Source organism: Amblyomma mixtum, chromosome 8 (genome assembly GCF_055824585.1).
Source record: "Amblyomma mixtum isolate Tamu chromosome 8, ASM5582458v1, whole genome shotgun sequence".
In the NCBI taxonomy this organism is placed as follows: domain Eukaryota; kingdom Metazoa; phylum Arthropoda; class Arachnida; order Ixodida; family Ixodidae; genus Amblyomma; species Amblyomma mixtum.
This window is the reverse complement of record NC_143019.1, coordinates 46,015,271-46,037,984: the sequence shown is the minus strand read 5'-3', so window position 1 is coordinate 46,037,984 and position 22,714 is coordinate 46,015,271. Positions and strand designations below refer to the sequence as shown.

General features: G+C 46.5%; 1 protein-coding gene across 1 annotated transcript; it reads right to left on the bottom strand.

Annotated features, from left to right (window-relative positions):
* Positions 1–1,048: 1,048 nt before the first annotated feature.
* On the bottom strand, positions 1,049–22,648 carry LOC149332268 (uncharacterized). Its single transcript, XM_089557500.1, has 7 exons — positions 22,488–22,648; positions 17,227–17,374; positions 14,820–14,938; positions 11,307–11,427; positions 9,252–9,416; positions 6,599–6,739; positions 1,049–1,195 (listed from the first exon to the last, which is right to left on the bottom strand). Exons 1-7 carry the CDS (start codon positions 22,646–22,648, stop codon positions 1,049–1,051), a joined length of 1,002 nt encoding a protein of 333 aa, XP_089413626.1.
* Between the last annotated feature and the right edge of the window lie 66 nt (positions 22,649–22,714).

Here is a 22,714-nt window from a genome sequence, read left to right as displayed (position 1 = left end):
TATAAACATTCGTTATCGGTATTAACACTGCACTCGCAAGAAATTCGCATTTCCGTGAAGATAAACCTGTGATCAGCCTTGTTTCTCAAACTAAACCTACCCCAGCAGCACAGGTTATCGGCCCAATATTGAAAATGTACTGGAAAAAGCCGGTCCTGCAAAGGACCACAGTGATACCATCCATTTTCAATAATGGGCCGATTACATGTACTTCTTGGGAGCTAGATTTGTCGATGAGAGGCGTCTAACTGCGACAGGCGTAAACAGCCTAATCCGTACTGTGCATATTGCGAATAAAGCTGCCTCACTGGCAAATATACCTGAACCAGTGGAACATTGATGGCGCAAGCATTGACGGCGCCATGTTCCGACAGTTACAACCCGCATAAGCTCGAGTCATATGTGGTACCATTCGTATTATTCGTGTAACATGATAGCAGAGCTAAACCAAAAGCACCTGGGAAATGCACCTGACCACCACAGCATTCTATGATAAGGTTTGCGAGTTAAATTTACTCCACCACGAATAAAGATTCCTCTGAACCAAGAAGTCTGCCACTACGAGTCGGTCAGGCCACGTTGGCTTAGCACCGGCTCAAAAATTGCGAGGATACTTTGGCAACTAAAGTGTTGAGAAGCGAAAGCTGAAGACACTATGCCGTGACGACTTCCGGTGGATGTGGCGTCACACCGTTCCCGTGGCTATATCGACGTCCGCGCTATTTCAACGCAGTTTCGACAATTTAGTCTATAGTTAACCAACTAATTAATCTACAGTCGTCAAACTTGGCTCCTAGGTTCATTTTTTTTTCCTATTTCTGAAGCAACGATTAGTTTTCTTCGATCTGTTCTTGTTTCCGAGTTAAACGCGTGTGGCACGCCTTGTTAACGGACGACCGTATGAGCCATTAAAGCTTTCGGCTTAAAATGTTCACAATGTGCAAGAAGTCGAATTTTTTTCCCCCTCATATGTCCATTTTCAAGACGTCTGTGTTTGCCGTGAAACGGTGGCGAGAGGAAGATCAGCCAAGCGCTGCGTAGCCAACACTCAGCAGGGTTTTCTCTTGAACACCTCGCAGAACTGCTCGAGGATGTGGAACGGTCCCGTTCCGCATCGGCCCTCGCGGTCTCCCAGGTGCACGTCGAACAGCAGCCAAGAGCTGTTGCGACGATGGATGTCGTCAGTTTCGATGTACTGCACGCAAGGCAGGCCCTCTCGGTTAGGCGCTCCAGAATAGCGCGAAAGCACTACTTCCCGAGGTCGAACCGGCTCACCGATGTGCAAAGCTTGACCTTAGCGGTGAGCTAGGCCATACCATAAATACTAAAGAAAATAAATACTTCCGCGACTGGGATTTGAACCCGTGGTGGCCGGAACAGATCAGCTTCGCTGGCCACTCCACGAGAGCACTATGTCATCGATACAGCTGATCGGGCCTCGTGTTGTTGTTATCCTCGTACAATGGCACATGCAAATTAACACCACCATTTTCGCGCTCTGCATTCCACATCGTCATCTTCATCAACTAATACTCTTATCAAACAAATATCGTCACCAGACGTGGCGACGAACCAGCAAGGCAAAATCATGAGCCAAACAGGCTACACACGTTTTCACATCTACAATCATTGTGCAACTGCGGCTTCGGTGTGGCAGAAGCAAGCCTTCTATACCCGGCCTGCTGCTTTCCCAACTTCGTAAGCTTTCCCAGCCAGCGTAGTGGCTAAATATTTTAGCCATTTCTTTTCCACTCCCTCTGCACCTCCTACTCTGACCTACTCCGACTGCCCTACTCGTTCTGAGCATTCATTCTTCCTTTTGCCAAGTAACCTGCCGAGGCCAGAAGCGCGATCCTCAATACGAAACTATCTTCCGCAGGTTTAGATAGTATCAATGGAAATGATATGAAGCTGATTATACACGCCATTGCTAATGCTCTTATAAATATAATCAACGTAATTACTGAGCCTGGTATATTTCCTCCACAGCTAAAGAGAAGTAAAGTCGCGCCTATCTTCAAGGATGAAGGGAAGAACTGCTCTAACATACACAACCCCACCTCCATATACATTTTTGAAGTAAAATTAGTGAGAAACGAAGCATTTAAGACCGTATGATTATCTAGAAAAGTTTAACATGCTGCATTCGAAATATTTTAGGTTTCGGCAAGGTTTCGCCACTAATTTTGCTTTGAGTTCTTTGACTCACAAATGGAGATTAGAAAGAGACAAAGCTAACTACTTTGGTTCTGTTTTCCTTGATTTTAGTGTGGTTGACCCAGTCAGGGCATAATGAAAGAATAAACGAGATGTAAATTCAAAATGACTAAATAACAGATATCTTCCGCAAAACTAATTATTCAATCGTTCGGAATAAACAAATGGGTTATTTGCCATTGTGGCGGATGCAGAGCATCGCGATTTTCTTTACTGAGCCCTCGTTGGAAGCTTAAGGAAAGCAACAATTTCTTCCAACAACTATGAACCGACTATACACAAAATCAGCCGAAAGGCATAGAAATCAAAAATCTTAAGACTACAGAACAACCTGGAGGAAAACGACCTGCCCGAAACCATGTTCAGCTTCCAACCGCACTTATCGACGCAAAACATCCTCTTACAACTTAAAGAGGAGTACTTAAATAACATACCCAAGTTTGGCGAAAATATTGTCGTAGCCATAGACCCCAAAAGATCCTTTAAAAACGTCACCCATGACGCAGTCCGACGGGGCTAAGTAGACTAGGCAGCGGAGAAAAGATCCATTATTGCGTTAGAGCCATCGTAAAGGGCCAATCAGTAACCATCGGAGTAAGAGAACTTAGATCGGACAAGCTGGCAACGTCCAACAAAGGCACCCCGCCTTATTCAGTGATGTCCCCTCTCCTCTTCAATATAGCCATGCCAGGGCTACCGGCAAGGCTCGAGCGCATCAAAGACATCAGCCATGCCATGTGCTCTGACGATGTCACGGTACGGCCAAACTAGGGATCCTTCGGGGAAAAACACAACCAACTTCAAGAAGCCATGACCATGCATTAGCCAGTACGCCACGGAAGGCGGTGTCTCTTGCTCACAAGGAAAGTCCGAATTTATACGCATCCAGTCACGCAGATATGACAAGAACATCCGACGCAACATTCACCTTGACGGACCGGAGATGCCAGAAGCAGCAACACTACGGATCCTGGGCAAGTGGCTACAATCGAACCACAGAGTAGACCACACGCTCAGACTCCACCCCTCCTCTACAGCAGAAGTGACTGTGATGACCACCCGAGCAGCTAACAGAAGACGAGGTTTTAAAGAGGAGGACACGGTCAGAATGATACGAGCTCTAATCGCCAGTAGAGCCACGTACAACCTACTGTACCAATTCTCTACATCCGAAGAGGTCGAGCAGGTAGAGGCTATGATTCGGAAGGCATACAAGAGTGCGCTGGGTCTACCTCTGAGAACTTCTACGCGTAAATTAATAGACCTTGGAGTCTCCGACACATACCTAGAGTATCAAGAAGTGCTTCTAATCTCTCAGAAAGAACGACTTCTACATACGACCACAAGTAGGGCCTTACTCAGACTACTAGGCTACCCCGACAGCCAAAAGAAGATTCAAGAGACGATGGACGTGCCGGACGACATCAAATCGACTTACACAGTCCTACCCATCTCTAAGCAGATGTATCCACAAGAGCATCGAGGCAGGAGGGAAGCAAGGATTCAGGCGTTAAAAAAGCGCACCGCTGGCAAAAAAAAAAGAATCTGTCTTTGTAGACGCAATCAAATACCCAAGACAAAGAGCCATGGTGGTGGTGGTGGTGAAAACATTTATTACGAATGAACAGGAGGTATGTTTGGATCAGCCCGTAAGGGACCGATCCTTACAAACACTAGGTGGAGGTCCCTAGTATGGGACCCCAGTGGCGGTTGCCGCCGCCCGGGCGCGCCCGACTAAGGCTTGTTGGGCCTGTAAGTCGTGGCAGCCGAGCAGGGTCGCCTCCCAGTCCTCCCGGGTTGGGTTGGGGATGGGGGGAATAGCGGGGTTGGAGGGGCAGGCCCACACCATGTGATAGGTGTCAGAAGACACTGCACTACAGTGTGGGCAGCTGCCGCTAAAGGAGGGGTCAAAATGTTTTAGCGCTGCCGGGCACAGCAATGTATTGGTGAGAAGGCGGAGAAGGAGCCGCTCATCCGCCTTCTTGAGGCCTTTACATGGGCTAGGGTAAAGGCGATGACAATTTTGATAATATGTTGTAATATCTTTGAATGTATATACCGGATTAAAATTGGGTTCCTGATCGGATGGGCAGGAGAAAACAGCCCGGTGAGAGAGTGCGCGGGCGGCTGCGTCTGCTGCCTCGTTTCCTGCCAACCCCTGATGAGCAGGGGCCCATATGAGGTGACGGTGTGCGGGGTCCGTATCGCGTATGCAATTTTGGTAGATTCGATAGGCTAGGAAGGGAGTGCAGCCTTGTTCGACGTTCCGACAGGCCCCTCGCGAGTCGGTGATTATGTATTTTGAATCGGAATGTGAGGTCGCGAGGGCAATCGCCATCGCGACCTCTTCTGCTTGTGTTGCACTGCGGGCTCTGAAAGTTAGGCCGTTAACTGTGTTGCTGTTGTCAACTACCGCTGCCGTGTACCATCCCCCGTGGTGAGGGCCGGAGGCGTCCACGTAGTATACACCTGTTTTGTTGCCATAATATCGGGCTAGCGCTTCCGCTCGTGCCAGGCGCCGACCATTATGGTCTTCATGTGACATGTTTGCTGGAAGAGGCCGCACGTGGAGGGCACGTCTCCACAGTTCCGGGATGCGAAACCTGTCTTCCATTGGAGGGGTGTGTTGGGTATGGAGTCGAGCAAGAAGGCGGCGACCCGACTCCGTTAGCGACAAGCGCGTGTACTGGTTTGTAAGGTGCGCCTCCCGGAGCTCCGGGAAAGTATTCACCACCCCAAGAGCCATAAGCCCGCTGTTTGAAGTAGTGATGGGGAGGTCAAGGGCACGCTTAACAATTTTGCGAAGGATGACCTCAAGGGTGTCCTCCTCTTGTTTCCGTAGGTGGAGATAAGGAGTCGAATAGAGAATTCGACTAGTTACGAAGGCGTTTGCCAGCCGCAAGGCATCCTTACTTCGTAACCCTCCGCGTTTGTTGGAAACCCGGCGCACCATACGGCCCACCTGGTCCCCCACCTTACGGAGTTTAGCCAATGTAGTGTCTGGCCGCCTGTGTTTGTGGATGTAGAGTCCGAGTACCCGTATCTCATCACTTTCGCGTATGGGACCACTCTCAAGAGAGAGTGATATTTTAGTTGTGCACTTCTGTGAGGGGCGGAGGTGCACAAATTCCAATTTTTGAGGGGAACATTGAAGACCGCAGCGGCGGGCGTAGCGGTCTACTATCATCGCCGCTGTTTGCAGGCTGGTTTCAATGTCTCCTGTGCTGCCCTGCGTGGCCCACAGAGTGATGTCATCAGCGTACAGGGCGTGCTGCACGCCGGCGACACCACCCAGCTGGGCCGGCAGGTGCATCATGGCCAGATTGAAGAGCAGCGGGGAAAGTACCGCGCCTTGAGGGGTTCCCCGCGTGCCAAGTAGGTAAAGACCATGGTCTCTATCTTGAATTCGAATGTAGGATTGACGAGCCGTTAAAAATTGGCTTATGTATTGGAATGTGTTGAGGCCACAGTCGGTGTGACTTAGGTTAGTGAGTATGATCTCATGTGTTACATTGTCAAATGCCCCTTTAAGATCCAAGGCGAGTACTACCCGGTCATTATGGCAGCGGCAATCGGCTACGCTCACAAGGAGCTAGACAGGGTCACCATAAGGGGTTGTACCTCTGGTCAAGGAGAGCAGACCACAACTGATCTCGCATTCGCGTAAGGCAACAGATGGGGCGAATCCATAAAAAAAAAAATCCGAATCCAGTTTAGCGCCCCCTTCACTTGGTCGTTGCATTTCTAGCCTCTGCCTATGTAATAATTTTTTCCATAGTTCACAGCACAGCACACCCTACATATCTCACCTGTCATCCTTTTCATGGGATTGATTTGATTTATGGGAGTTTAACTTTCCAAAGCGACTGATGCTCTGAGAGATGCGAAGGGCTCCGGAAATTTCGCCCACCTGTGGTTATTCCCAGCGCTGTTCAGCTGGGATCTCGGATTTCGGAGATCAGTTTACACTGGTGGAATGCGCCCAAACTGCCGCAGCCAGTCCAGGAGTCCTAGACAGGTACTCCACTCATGAAAGCTCCTAAGACCCAAGGAGTAGTGCATAAACATTTTGCATCTCTCTCTCCTGCTTCAAAAGAGTGCCTACAACACTTACACCCGTATTAAAAAATGGGCTGAAGGGGCGCTTCAGCAAAATGGTTGGCCACACAGACTTCTAGGAAAATAATAATTATTTCCGAAACAAGTCATGACTACGCTTTTATTGGGTGAAGTTTTTTTTTGGCAATTACATTTTGTTCCAGGTGCTTATAATTTTGTAAATGAATTTGTAAATCACTCTGAAACTCATCCTCGCTTTCGTTTTTAGCTCTTTAACAAAAGTGCTCACTCAAAAAGACATGCTGGATACATCTGAACTGACCTTGGTTACAACTGTGTGGTTGAACTCGGATAACACGACGTGCCTCTTGGAGGTGGCGTTCAGAAACGCACCGACCACTTCGAGTTGGCGGCCTAGGGACTGCTTCGATGCGTCGAAGGCCTCCGGATCCAGCCGACAAACCTGCAACGATTAGAGAGCCGTCAAGCACTCATCATCCAGACACTGCCAGTTCTGATTTTACCTCTCTCTTTAATGTTTTTAGATGGAAAGAATGTTGATGACAAATGTAGGAATACAGGACGACTTTTAAGTTCGAGTTGCTGAATCACATTGGCCGAGTACAACTTCGTGAGCACTTAACTGTTTATTTGCACTCAATAAATAAAACACAACACAATATCCAACAAAGGGCAAACTATTTACAGATGAATGCGTCGTAGGCTGACCTGACGAAGCCAGCTCTGGTCCATCCAGAACATCATCATCAGCTTGACTACGGCCACTGCAGGGCAAACGCCTTTCCCTGTATCTATCCAATTAACCCTTCCATGTGCCAGCAGCGGCCACACCTACTGCAACGTTCCATATGAGCCACTGGTATGAAATTATGGAAGCATGAAGTCCATAAGATATGGAGAATATATGGAATTCTATATCGTATCTGTACGATGTTCATAAACATTGCACACAGTTTCTATAGTATTTCCATGCATTGTACATCACGCGGTACGGTGCCCATAAGCTTCTAAACGAGCTTTCCATACAGTTCCAACCGACTCCATATGCTCCTTACCGACTCCATAGAATCTATTTGGAAACGCATGGAATTATGGGACTTCTCATATGGAAATTTTCAGTAGTTGCTCTACCCTCGACTACTTCTTCATCTCATCCGCCCACCTTGCCTTATGAGGCCCCTGCTACTTTTAACTCTTATGTCCCCCTCCTCAATTGGGAGCACAAGGAACTGGCTAAATTACCATTCATTTTTGTAACAAAAGCTTGAAGAAAGGGTAGCAAAGCAAATCAAACATTCTGGAAAGACAAGTCCCGCCGACCAATATAACACGTCTCTGTATACTCTCCGCTCTAGGGATCCTACGGGAGTCCCCTTTTTTCTGCTAGCGTGGCGAAAAGCTTTCGCAAGGGCGCGACATATTTACAAGGCCTCAAGGAGCAAACCTTGTAAACATAGGTTCGCTAAAAACTTGTCTCCGATGCAGGCCTATTAGGTTCCCATCACTCACTAACCTCGGGACCCTCTCCTACAGAGCAGGCGGGCGAACACAGCCTGTCCGACAAAACGCTCCTCTCTTGTGGCGCTCCCTCCGCACTCTGTGCTCGGGGGTGAGAAGGAGCGGGGGGATCTAGCCGCGCACAGGACACCTCCCTTCCAAGTGTGGTGCATAACATCTTGCAGTGATGCACGCACTACATACAGCGCTCACCCAATCCGTAAGCCTAGGTTCCTCGACAGAAACGCACGACCCTGCCCCAAGTATTCACTAGGGAGGTTTACATACCGACAGGAAGCAACGATGGGAAGGAATGCTAGGACATATGCAAAACCCAAATTATGCTTCAGTCTTTTCGCAGACAGTGACATACAGATGCATACATGGGCTTCAACATATTTCGATTAGTATGTATTAGCGTTTTGTGCGCCCATGAGTGAGCGACAGTGGATTATTATTGAATGCATTAAAGAACGGTGTTTTGCACCAATCACGAAAATTATACAGCGTTGCCTAAAATTTATTTTAAAAATTGGGAGACGTCGGCGTGGTCTGTCGAGTTGCATTGTCCAGTCAGACAGACATTACGGGCCTCAAAGAGATTACTGATTGAACTATTAATCAACTTAAATTACCAGATGAACTTTTTATTTCGTTTTTAGACGGTAGATTATACTGCCATATTGATGGCCGTCAACATCGAAAGTGACCTGTATTTTTTTTGTTGTTGTTCGTATCGACAAGGTGGTTCGAAATATCGAACACTAAATATACGCATTTGAAAGCTCGTTGAGTTGGCTTTCCCGCAGTTGGAATTAACCCGAGAGCGTTAAGGAGCTCGCGTCACCGAAAACACGGCGTCGGCGTCGTCGAGTGAGTAATTCACGAAAAATCCCCAGAGATGCAACCTAAAAGGCAGATTGGCCACCTAGGTGAATTAACCTTGAGCCGTCATCAAAACCTGCCGACCGGATTGTAAGGCAATTGCGCACCGTGACAGGTGGCAGTTCAAATGATGATTGGTCGCGAGAGGTAGCTAAGAAGGGCAAGTGGGTGACCCAAGCCCCATTGGTGGAAGCGCATGTCATTGCAGGGAAGTGGGGTACCGCTTAACCCCTGAAACCACTGCACCAGGAGTGGTATGAAGACTCTCAGGGGTCTTTGAATGTTAAAGAATGAAGAATTCTGCACATATGGATGTTAACCCATTATTCTACCGCGTCATACTCTTAAGGCAGGGCTTAATCGTCCTCCCCATTTTTTTTTTATCGTGATGGTGCAAACGCCGGCCAATCACGCGTCGTTTTTGCTCTCGACTAGATGAAATTGTAGCCTGTGATTAGCTGGCGTCACCTGCAGCATCGACTTCAGACGAGGTGAGGTAAAAGAGCCGTAACAACGCCCATGAGACACTGAGTCCAGCAAGCCGCGGGCTTGGCAATTCATGAAGAGCTCACCGCGTCCTGACTTGTGATATCCACGCTGACGCACGGGGAGTAGGCGATGCTCTTGATGTCCGGTGCGTCCGTTCGTAGCTCGTAGACCAGGGCGCCAAGTTCGAACGAGAGGCCCAACCGGGCCCGAGATCTTATGTACGGTTTTAAAAAATAGCTGAACAGAATCTGTGCGGTCGATGCGAAGTATGATTAGCCGCCAGCCGCATCGGTTCACACACGCTGCGCTACTCGTGCTTGCTGAAACAGGGCCGTATTCGAACTAGATCATTTCCCTGATGAGCACTATGTCCCGCTACCCCTGTTGGATGCTACATGTGACGTCAGTGCAGGTAGCTACCGAGCACTACAGTGCTCTGATCCAGTATCAGTGCTGCAGCAAAGCAATAGCATATAGGTAAAGGAATGGACGGCGAAAACAATTACTACAAAATGCAGTCTGAGTCGCTTTGGGACGCTAAACTCCAACAAACCAGACCGAACCAAAAATGCACACTCTAGACTAGGTTAGATGACACCAAGGCTAGATCAACACTAATATATGAGTGGCAATGCATAGCCGCCTGCGACCACTTTCACTGCGGAAGACATTGGCTGTGGCGGCTGTTTGCGAAGCTATGTTGGCGCGTTACTCACATGCAGTCACGAACACACTTTGAACCATGAAGCAAGGAAAAATTCGGTTTGGTTTGGATTATGGGGTTTAACGTCCCAAAGCCACTAAGGCTATGAGAGACGCCGTAGTGGAGGGCTCCGGAAATTTCGACCACCAGGGGTTCTTTAACGTGCACTGACATCGCGCAAAGAAAAATTCAGTAGCGTCCCTATTAGCACTGAAACTGCGAGGAGTGCGAAGAAAATCGTGCAGTGTTCTTGAGCCTTGGAAATAATGCTGGCACTCTAGTTATGCTAACAATATAGGCGTCAATATATACCACAGCCAAACTATACCTACTGAAACGTTTAATATGAGACGTTTATGTGGAATTATAAGAATACAGAGTCCGAGAGATATAAAAAAGTCTATAGAAATCCATGTCTTGTCTTTACGGAGTCTGCAAGCTTTCCACATATCTTATATACAGTTTCCATGCAATGGACATGACGTCATATAGAGTCCGCAAATTACAGTACGTACTTCGGTATAGTGCATACCGACTCCATATGCTCCATACTGCCTCTATAAAATTTCACATGTAAACATATGGATTAATGGCACTCGAAATATGGAAATTTTCAGGAGGGAAGAGGGCCAGGGTAAGAGCCTGCCTACTGAAGGCCATAGGTTGAGCCAGACTTATGGGAGAAAAGCACATTGTGCATTAGGCCAAGGAAGCATCGAGTTTCTGAGTTCATTGCTGCGACGAAGTCACCTAAAATACTGATTCCTGCAATGGTTATCGCAACGTGAAATGACGACACGGAACATGTTACAGGTTAATAACTGAGTATGACCCTCAATGAACCACTAAACAGCGAGTTGCAGACGCCGTGTTCATGGGAATGGACACCTCCTGAAAGCCTCAAAGCATGTTGGGAATTATCCGCGAATCTAATTGGATCAGGCCCGCTTATATCATATTGGGAGCGTAACTACAGCTTTATCTTGTTTTTCGCTTATTATAGTCTCGGTGAAGTATGAGGACGTGTAGGTACCAGGCTGAGGGGGTGCAAAGTCCGCATGAAGAAGACGCACCACAGTTGAGAGTTTCCACCCTGGATGCAATTTCCACAAACGCTGAAATACCAGTTACGCTTTTCCACATGTACACTCACTGTCAAAAGTAAATGGAAGGCGACTTTGTCAAAACAATTTAATCTCTTTAAATCTGAAGCATAATGGTCCATGTTTGTTGGTGCACAGTGCAGTTCACACATTCACAATTAGGCTGCACATATGTATCCAAGGATGCATGAATTGGGGGGCAATGATGAATTTTTTTCGTTAATATTGCCTTCCATTTACTTCTTACGGCACCTGTACATTCTACCGCGAGCATTACCGCTACGGCGCGTTGAAGAGGAACGTGGCGTAAGCAAAGAATAAGTGAAACCTACTAGGCTGATAGCACCTATGTGATTTGGGCTGAGAGCGCTAGGTGGCATGGCGAGGCAGTCAGCCTGGCCCTGCACTAATCCGGTAGAGGAGACAGCGATCACCGTGTCCACCTTGAAGTTGCTGCGGTAAGGGCAGGCACAAACTCTCATTTAAATACCATACACTTTTAGTGGGGTACGCAGTAAGCTTGCGTACGCATCGCCTACTGCATTGCGTACGCTGTAAATAGTGCAAACACGACAATTTTAGTTGGCCGTGCTTTAGCGTCCCTCAGTGGCACGCGTAAACAGTAGCGCCTTCTAGTGACAAGACGTTAAAGCACATCAACGTGGGTTGAATGAATTTTGGTCCGTAATTACTGATAACTAGAGTTGCTGAATTGCGAGACTCTTTTCATTCCAAGTAGAAAAACTACGCAAATAGAAGAAAATGTAAGTGACTAAAAGCTACAGAGCTGCTTCGCCGGGTGTCGTTGCTACGAGGAAAACACACTGCATTTATTTAGGCCTAAGAGCTTGAAACTCGCCAAATTATCTGAAAAACAAGGGCTAGCTATCGTTTATACCTCTACGTGTGGGCGAGAGTCTGCGAATTAAAAGCGAACCACTACCATTTGAGCAAGCTATCCCGTTGAAGAATCCAGCGGCGACATGTATTTATTCCGCAGCGGGCAGCAGGGCGCCGCCATCTTGTCAACGCCACCCCTGATGTGCCCGTAGCGCGCGCACACTGTGATTTGTAGCGTGCGGACGCCCGTAAGACGCTGTGACACACACAGCGTTCGGCGCATGCGCATTTGTAGCCCGCAGAATCACTGCATATGCCCATCTAAAGCTACCTTCTTCAGTGCGACGTGGCCAATCCGCAAAGCGTAGTTAAATGCCCCGTGAATAAATGGGACAGCCCGAACTCCGACTAGTAAATAATCGTTGAGAACCAAGCTGAAGACTAATAACTCGAAACGAGAAAATACTGCAGGTTTTGGAATAGCGAATAGAATACCAGTCTATTCGTTATGCTGAATGAAACAAATGGCGCGCGTTCAATATTAATCGAAACGAATCGAATATGCTCGCATGCTCTAGCGTAGTGCTCAAATAACTGCCACGAACTTCGAAAAAAAAAACTACGTAGCAAAAAATTGCCGACGATTACGTTACTCCGTAATGCGAAATTTCAGCGCAGCTCATCAGCTGTTTCAGCTTTTCGGTAGACTGAGGCAAATAATTACAGACAACTTGTTATGTTTCACACATATTCCTTCTTCGAGAAACACTCCACTAACAGTTCTTGATTGTCATGAAGGAAGCTTTGTGGACGGAGAAATAGATGAATATATGCTCAACTTGCAGCACCAATGCAGGTTTCTCAAAGACGAGGTCTGCGCAAGTATTTCGCGAGGTTGTCACAGCTGTGGGAGCCGTTACGAGCGAGATGAACAGGTTGTTCTCCCGCATAAGTAGTAAGAAATTCCCGCTTGTTCTTATATTTACATTAAAGTCCCCATCCACCCTGCACCCCTGGCAGGTGGCAGCGCTGCCAGAACATGGCATGGCTGCCAGAACATGACTACTTCGCTCACAATTTCAGACGGGAGCTCAGAAATAGTATGTGATGGTCCCGCAAAAATGGCGGCCTACAGTCTGCGCGTTAATAAAGGGAGGCTGGTTCCTTGCAGTGAACCGCCAAAGCTATAGGATTATACGAGACTTCGTGCACAAAACGAATTCAATGGAAAATAATTCATCATCATCATCATCAGCCTCTCTACACCCACTGCAGGGCAAAGGCCTCTCCCATGTCTCTTCAATTAACCCTGTCCTTTGCCAGTTGCCGCCACTGTATCCCCGCAAACTTCTTAATCTCATCCGCCCACTTTCTGCCGCCCCCTGCTACGTTTGCTTTCTCTTAGAATCCACTCCGTTACCCTTAAGGACCAGCGGTTATCTTGCCTTCGCATTACATGCCTTGCCCAAGCCCATTTCTTCCTCTTGATTTCAACTTAGATGCCATTAACCCGCGCTTGTTCCCTCACCCACTCCGCTCTCTTTCGATCTCTTAGCGTTACACCTATCATTTTCCTTTCAATAGCTCGCTGCTTTGTTCTTAATTTAAGCTGAACCCTCTTTGTTAGCCTCCAAGTTTCTGCCCCATTGGTGAGTACCGGTAGGATACAGCTGTTGTATACTTTGCTCTTAGGGATATTGGTAAGCTACCATTCATGATTTCAGAGAACCTGCCATATGCGCTCCACCCCATTCTTATTCTTCTAGTTATTTCCCTCTCATGATCCGGATCTGCAGTCACTACCTGCCGTAAGTAGACATATTCTCTTACTACTTCCAGCATCTCGCTACCAATTGCGAACTGCTGTTCCCTTGCTAGGCTCTTGAACATTACTTCGGTTTTCTGCATGTTAATTCTTAGCCCCACCGTTCTGCTCTGGAAAATAATTACCAGGGCTTTAACTTGGTTAAATCGGTTATAGTGCGAAAGTGATGGTTATTTTTGCGGAGAATTTGGCAAAGGTCATGTTTCGGGTGTGACCAGGGGAAACTTTTGGAAATTACCTGGGCAGTTTTGGAGGACAACGTCATGTGGGCTGGGTCGATTATGGTTTGGTATCTTTTCGGGTGCAAATTGGTCTTGGTCGAATTGAGGCGATGGCCAATAATTGTACACAAGGTCGTTATTTGTGGAATAGTCTTGATTATAATGTTCAAATTTCACCTACTCTTCATGGCTTTCAAAAACAACTAAAACATTTTCTACTCAATTCATCCTAGTCTACATTCTTTAGTGCTTTCGTTTGTGTTTCTTTCTAAAAATAACATGTTTACTTGATGTTTTCACCAGTATCCAGTGCCTACTGCTGTAATATGCTTATTGCTAAATAGTTGCGTTATTTGTTGCTGTTGTCTTCATCATATGTATTAGCTTATAGTGGTCAGGACCCTTAAACAAATTTTGTTGGGTCCCTGAAGTTGTGTGTTTCTATTTCATGTTTTATGCTAAATGAATGCTTTCTTTCTTAAGAAAAAAAAACAGCTTCAAATTTGAAGGTCTCCATTGTGTTGGGCACGGTCGGTTATGGTTGGGTATTGATTTGGTGCAAATTGGCCAAGGTAAAATTTTGGGAATGGTCCGGGCCAAATTTTGGAAATGAACAGGGACCAATTTGAAGTTCGCCGTCGTGTTGCGCACGTTCAGTCATGATTGGACATAGATGCTGGTCCAAATCGGCCATGGTCGAATTTTGAAGGTGGCCCGGCCCAAAATTTGAAAATTGTAAAGGCCAAATTTTAAGGTCACTATCATATTAGTTATGGTCAGATTTGTTGAAGGCCGGGACAGATTTCGAGCTATCTATGTGTTATGCTTTTCTTTTTTAACTGTTGCTAGATGTCGGCCCAAGATCGGACTGACAAGGTTCCTTGGTCGATGTTTGTGAGCGTACGAGTGATTTCGCATGAATATCGGCAGCCATGACGCCGAACTACAAGCAGACTTACTTGGTCGTTTTAAAGATGACGTCGACGTACAATCTGAAAGCAGCTCTCCTGTAATTGTAAGATGCGATAGCTATTATGGTCTTCCTTGTAGGATCGTCTCCTTGGATCTCCTTGAATTTCTGTAGGATCATCAAAAGCAGTTATTTACAGGTCATCATCAACTCCTGGATAGCCATCAACCAATGAAGAACGATATCACGCCTATAATTAAAGCGTAATAGAAAAGCACACGGTTATGACCCTGAATTCACCGCGTGCCCAAGCAACCGACATATGGCAAAGGCTTCTCCGAAAGCACCGTCCCACCCATGACCATCAGGTACGATGTTCGTGCCTGCGGGGCATGCGGGGATCGCAGCCAGAGAAACGCGGTGCTAAAAAGGAACTCCGTGAAGCGCCTTCTATTGCCAAGCGAGGTTCATGCAGTTGCCGAGCTGCGCGCACCCCGAGTCACAGTGGCCTGGCCGGGGACCATGTTACCGCCAACCCACTCCCTTTGCCCTGGAGCATGCGTATGGCACAGCTGTGAGGAGGCTGGTTGGAGGAATAAAGGCGCGAAGGCGTGAATTAAAGTCAGCGTTAAGCGACTCTTTGCCCCCCCCCCCCCCCCCCCCCCCCCCGGCCACTTCGTGAGAATTACTGGCGGAAGGATAAACTACTGGGAAAAAATTGTTCACACTCACGGGATCCTTGAAAATATTTTTGTTGACTTCTGGTTTTTCTAAAACTAGCGGCTTTGACAATTTGCCCCAATTTGTACTTGACGAACAAAATATGGTGAAACTCAATCTGCCGGAGGACTGCAGCGCTTTATTGGCACATAACGTGCACCGCAAACAGCTGGAGTTTCAGCAAGCTAAAGGAGACGTGTGTGAGGCGTGTTTTCGACGAAAATAACCTAGAAATTGCTGCAAGACGTAAAAGCGTGAACCAGGGAAGGGAGAGGGCTGCCTCACTTCTTTGGACAAAGCATTCACTCTTACGAGAAACACCCCTCTTAAAAACAACATACACCACCTTTTACTCTTCTACCCCGTCTTCCTTTTCATTAAATCCTCGTTTCGATTTTCCTCCTAGCATGGAGAGGCGAATATAATCCTCGCCAATGACTCCCGCAGTTGCTAAGACGAAGACTATTACTTTTGCGGAAACCGTGGTGAGCGCACTCAGGCTGACAATGGTTTGCCCCCTACTTCCCATTATCCAAATGTGTGCTTCAGGGAAAACCTCCCTAAGTACTGTACTGTCTCTGTGGGAACTGCTTCACGAGAGCCGCGACAGTGCTGTTCCAGTCTATGTGTACATTTCAGGAACGCCCGTTCTGCAGTGACATATGGAATATCGGGGGGTGTAAAAGAATTCCCAGCATGTCGCACCGACCGCTGCCCCGTTTCAAAGGGGAGGCTCTTAAGATCCAAGCCCGTCTGTCCTTCCATCCATCTATCACCCCATCCATCATCCCATTTCCCCATCATCCCATCCATCATCCCATCACCCCATCCATCATCCCATCTCCCCATCACCCCATCCACCATCCCATCTCCCCGTCACCCTATCCATCATCCCATCACCCCGTCCGTCCGTACGTACGTACATACATACATGCATACATGCATACATGCATACATACATGCATACATGCATACATGCATGCATACATACATACATACATACATACATACATACATACATACATACATACATACATACATACATACATACATACATACATACATACATACATACATACATACATACATACATACATACATACATACATACATACATACATACATACATACATACATACATACATACATACATACATACATACATACATACATACATACATACGTACGTACATACATACGTACGTACGTACGTACGTACGTACGTATGGTTTGGTTTGGTTTGGTTTGGTTTATGGGGTTTAACGTCCCAAAGCGACTCAGGCTATGAGAGACGCCGTAGTGGAGGGCTCCGGAAATTTCGACCACCTGGGGTTCTTTAACGTGCACTGACATCGCACAGTACACGGGCCTCTAGAATTTCTCCTCCAAAGAAATTCTAGCCGCCGCGGCCGGGATCGAACCCGCGTCTTTCGGGTCAGCAGCCGAGCACCATAGCCACTGAGCCACCGCGGCGGCGTACGTACGTATGTACGTACGTATGTACGTATGTACGTACGTACGTACGTACATACGTATGTACATACATACGTACATACATACGTATGTACGTATGTACGTACATACGTACGCACATACGTACGTACATACGTACGTACGTACGTCCATCCGTCCGTCCGTCCGTGTCGGAAATCGCAGACCTCGTTCAGAAATCAGGCAAAGGGGCCGTTATCAAGTATTGGACGTGGCTGCCATCAGAGCCAGGACGACGGACTCACTTCAAAGACGTCATGCAGACCGGTCACCGTCACTGCGAGAGTGCCAGGACTATCGATGATGTTGAGGACTCCGTAATGTTTGATGTTTCTTTGCGCCAGCATATCCAGGGCGTTCCTGGCAGCGTCAAGCTGCTTTGTGGTGATGTAACTGCAGAGGGATGAGATGACGACTCTGTAAGTAAACTGTACTTTTACCTGAGCACACTAGGATATCCCTTCAGAAACCAGTATATGTTTCAGAAACGGGCTACATTCAAAATCGGTTTTTGTTGCGCGCTCTGAATGCACTGCTCTGAATAAAATCGACGAATGCAATTGGGTTGCTGGTCTCACTGAAATGCAATGCTGATATAATTCGACGAACCATCCTGGTTATATCATCCGGATTACACGTTTCTCCACAGGAAAGAATTAAGGGCCTGCTCCATCAGTGGCTTCTAAGCATCTGCCTTAATGAGTAGCTTTCGGTGGCGACATGTTATACTGGAGAGATTGCCCAGTTCCCTGCGCATAGTGATCTCTCACCTCCTTCTCCCTCCACGTAAAATAAGGAGCGATTTAAAGCCACTGACCTTTCACGTCCATGGAGCTTCACGTCGAATCAGTATGGCTGACTGGAGCATGGGTCAGCACACATCTCTCATTTTATGCTAACGTTTATGTTTCTTTAAACCTATATTATTTTTTAAGGTCAGCTTATGAAGAAGCGTTAGATTGAAGTCCGATGCCTCAATTCCAGAAAACCTCTGTCGAAGAATTAGTTAATTGCTATTCGAGAGCAGCTCCATTCACGCCTGCTCCTGTGCTCCTGCCCTTTTGGGCAGGTTTCGCCCACAAACTGCCAACTTGAAAGCTGTAGATTTTCCTTGGATTTCGTGACAGGTAGATTTCGTGACAGGTGAGTGTATTGTTATAATTTCACTCCCTTCAAAGGAAGTAAGCGAAGTTCTAGAGGAAGATAAGGTTCTTGCAATGGATACTTCTAGAGGGCACCTTAACCAAGAAATGAAACGATTAGAGAGAGTTGAGAGAAAGACTACGTGCTGTTTATTGCATGCAAGTGCAAGTGCAAACCACGTAGTATCGGCGACAAAGGTTTCCAGAAAACGCTGAACGCTAAGTGGGATAACTTGTGCAATGTCTACCGACTATTACCTCACTGTACTACAACGCGTTCACCCACGTGAACCCGACTATCCCCTCCGTAAGTTCGGTCACGAGCCAGTGGCTAGCAACAGAGTTAGCGGGTTCAGTTGCAACTCATAATCGTGGAAACGTCTCTCTCCGATATCATATCCGGTTGTGCAGTGCCCTCACATACAAGGCGGAGCTATGCAGGCTGAGAGTTCCTCAGTAAGATTCTTTTTGTCAAGAAAGTTATAAATCACAGGTTATTACCGAATATGTTCCAAACTACGTTCAGTTATTTTCGATGTCTTTTAAGCAGTAGCGAGTTTGACAGCATCAATATTCTCTTTACGTTATTCCCCTGTTTCCATCGTAGCTATCCTCGCATTGTTTTTCATTGTAGCCGGCAATGCACACGGTTCCATTACCTCGGTTAACTCTCAACCATACGGAGTGTCAAGGTTTCCCTGAGAAGCACACGGGTCATCGTCAGGTGTATACATCTTATTTCCTATTTCTATGCATATTTGCTATGTCAAACATTAGAACACTATCTTTCAAATTATCATAAAATGGAATTCTTTTAGTAAACTTCAACCCTCCTAAACAGATAGATATTTGGCTTATTCGGCTTTGACCTAATTTAAATTCGAGAGGTTCACAGGGTACATGAGTTGGGGTACTTGCGTTGGTGACCATTGCTGAGGAGCAGGCTCCAGACCCTTTCCATAACGATCGATAAGAAAGCTCTGCCCTTGTGTGAACTCTTCGTAAAGCGTGCTCCAAAACTGATGCTGTCGACTTTCACCATTTTTGTGCCAAACGCCAAGGCTTTCGACAGCAAAAGTGCTGCTGAGAAAACGACGCACCTTAGAATTACTTATAGTGCCGTACAAAATTAATTGATGATATTTATCGGTGTCTCTGCAAATACTGGATTTCAGTATGGCGGTAGTTATGGGAAGAAATTTCCAGACGTTACTGGGCGAGTATTTTTGCGCAGCATCGAACGCATTTTTACAAAAAAGTTGACTTATAAAGCTGTTTGAGTATTGTGTACACTGCTATTGACTCCTTTCGGCGCTTTCTTATTCCCTAAAGAAAAAAAAAATCAAATTACCACAGTTTCTAAGTATGCTGATATTGCACAAAATATTTTTATCTTCCCCGTGAATAATGGAGCAATTTCTATCGGGCCCTCATGCGTCCATATTTTGAATTAATACTCCTTCCAAAACCTAAGCTGCATTTTCTTCATCATTCATATCACAACGAGCCGCTATGCAAACGAATCATCCCATTTTCGAAACGTAAATCGTCCATACTTGCAAGACAAAAAAAAAAAGGAATTATGCCCTCACCGCAGCCATACCGGTGCTACAGTGAAGCACGAAGGCGCCTATTTCGAAAACCATTTTCTGTCCTCATTTCATCCGTCTCTCGTATCTCTCCGCCCATTGCTGGACAACATTTTTCAGATTTGAGCACATTTCAGTTCAGCTAAGTTTACAGGGACTCCGTAATTGAAGGGGCAAGGAACGGTCCCCCCCTAGAATTTGTGCTGAGAGGACAGTGATCCCCAGTCTCGAACAGTTTGCGCTCAGATTAGGTTTCTGAAAAACGTTTCTATTCTAGGACGTTATTAATATAAAGCAATGTGACTGAGATAGTTGATTTCATATAGCCGGTCTCAAATGTCTTCGTTTGTGAAATCTAAACCAATTATTTCCCAAAGCCTTAAAATCTTTATTTCAGTAACCTAGACTAATAGTTTTCTAACAGAAGTCATTGATTGGCTGACCGCTGTTCATGAGCAGATTTTCTTAATGCGGCCAATCACTTCTTGCTTATGTACATTTTTAAAGCCGCCCATGTGGGTATAACTTTTCTAAGCATTAAGCAAAGCCACAAAGCATATAAAGAAAACATTAAAATAAATATTGAATATAAAATAAGAAATAAAACAAAAATTAGACGTCAACTAAAGGATATGGTAATTATATCGCTCTTCACTACACATAGACGATTCTTCTGTATTCAGAGAGTCCATGAAACTACTCTCGCTCACTGAATTTGTAGAACGCCGCCGGGCTCGCCATTCTGTTTCATAGGCGCGTTGCTTAGTCAACCGCTCTTGCCTTTCTTCATCTGTCTCCTCGGCACGGCTCCGGCGTGTGCGCGCAGCACGTCGCTCAAGCGACGCCTTGTACAACTCCTCAGACATGACTAAGCGGAACGCGCCTGCGGCGCATCGTTTATCCTCTCCTAGCGAGCGCCCTCACGCGGCGGGCTGAGCAGGCCGTCACGTGGTAGCCGCCGCGCCGAGCGAAGGAACGGCTACGGCCGAAAAGACGAGTTGGGGCCCCTGCTATCCTCTGGTGGTGACGTCACGCTGTCACGTGGTCGTGCGCCGCAGCTGCGCCGGAGCGAAGGAACGACCTCCAACGACGGCAGAAAAGTGCTAGCAGTATTGCTTTCGCAATAAAAGCTGTCGCAAGTATAGCGCGAAATCGCAAGTGCCTCTGTGAAATGGGACTAACTATGACGACATGACAATTGGCTCGGCGCCATTGGCTGGAGGGCTTCCTTTGAAGAGTATTTTGCCGCTGCTTTCTTGACTTGCATGCGACTATAGCCGCCTAGCCACACCATCTATAGGCAGCAGTTGCGGAGCACGATGTGTTGGTTCCGTTGGCGCATGAAATCCTCCCCTTTACCAAATCACAATACATACCCCTCAACTCGGTGCGCGAAGAGTGCGATGTAGGGGAATGAGGTTTTCTTTTCAGAGCGTTAGCTCCAATACTCGCATTACTCAAGGTCGAGTAAGTATGAAAGACCGGGACGTTCAAGTGGGACCAGTGGGTGGTACCACTGGTACATAGGTTGTGCACCACCTATTTGGTGTATGGTATTCGAGTGGTATCAAACGATTCAGCGCGCTACGCGGAATAAGATTACTTGTGGAATCAAAGCTTAGCTCATAATAGGGATTCTTACCGACGACCTTTGGTTCCCAAGCCATGACTTCTTGAAACTTCAAACGTCCATTATGGCCAAACTAATTGACATAGGGCATTCGATGTTGTGTCAATCGATTTGGTTTCTTGCGCTGGCATTCAAACATTTGATATCCGGATCTAACGAAAAATTTCCACCGAACATAGCGGGCTAACGACGCTAATTTAGTTCGATATCATTAAAACTAGATACTCATGCGCTGTTTCAGCGTTTTGCTCCTTTTTTTTGTTTAGAGGCTACAGTGGCTGCCAGTGAGAAACTGCGGCCTCAAACAGACGATGTTCTACGGCACGTCTCGGTAGCCCATAGCACGCAAAAAGAACGGCTACGAGATTCGTCTAAATGTGCGAGCGGTAACATGTATGTTTCTAGCAGTTCTACATAGTTCCTAACGCTGCAATCCAAAGTCCTTGAAATTTTTCAGCAAACATTGATGTTTTTTTAACACAAAGTGTTTGCATCGGTTAAGCAGATTATGTGCTGAATAAGCTGCAAGTCTGAATGGCGGATATTTCCAGTTTAAATTGTGGATTATCGCAATGAGCAAAAGCACTGCACTCAAACGAAATGACGATCAGGTAGAGCGCTGCATTTATAACTGAATAAAATGCAAACTTTCCCAAACCATTCGCAATAATGCGCATGCACAGTCACCAAAACTATCAGGCAAAAGCGATTATAAGAAAGTACGACGTAACAACAAACGTAAAGAGTAGAGGAGCAGCCATGACTAGAAAAGAAAAAAAGGTGTAACTTGCAGTGCCCGTCCTGTCTGCGTCTCTTCCTCATTTTGTTTTAGTGGCGTATTTTCGTTCGTTAAGGATGTTTCCCTTATAAGAATGGTCTATAGGCACTGTAAATACTTCTTGAAAGACTCGACTGCCTTTCTATAGATACTTATTTTCGTTTATGCATAGTCTATAGGCTGTCTATAGACAAAAAGTCTGCTATAAGTGTATGACCATAATTCTATGGATTGTCTATAGATTATATTATAGGATTTGTCCACAGAGAGCCTATATACTTTGTAGACTTCTAGAAGTCCATAAACAGTCTATAGACTCTCTAAAAAAATTGTAAGGATTATGCCACATGTGCTCTTTGTTCCTCACCGGAAGTGGAAGGCCACTCCGAGTTCAACATGGCTGTAGGCCTTGGCCTGTTCCTGGAACTTCTCCCAGCTGGCCTGCTCTTCAGCGCCTTGCAGGCGATCATCGATGATGATCACATTGTAGTAGTAGAGGTAGTCGCAGAACCGGTCGGGAGGGTACATGGATGCCTCCACGGCAGAAAAGCCCACGGTGCATACCAGCTCCCGGCCTGGGAAAGAAAGGTGGTG

What these genes read in the sequence shown, in the direction of transcription:
- LOC149332268 (XM_089557500.1), bottom strand. Translation starts at nt 22,648, where the DNA reads ATGTACCCTCCCGACCGGTTCTGCGACTACCTCTACTACTACAATGTG. An exon ending in GGAGTGGCCTTCCACTTCCG is followed by an intron (nt 17,375 to 22,487) that starts GTGAGGAACAAA and finishes ATCCCTCTGCAG; the next exon opens with TTACATCACCACAAAGCAGC. An exon ending in GTCATCTTTAAAACGACCAA is followed by an intron (nt 11,428 to 14,819) that starts GTAAGTCTGCTT and finishes CCCTTACCGCAG; the next exon opens with CAACTTCAAGGTGGACACGG.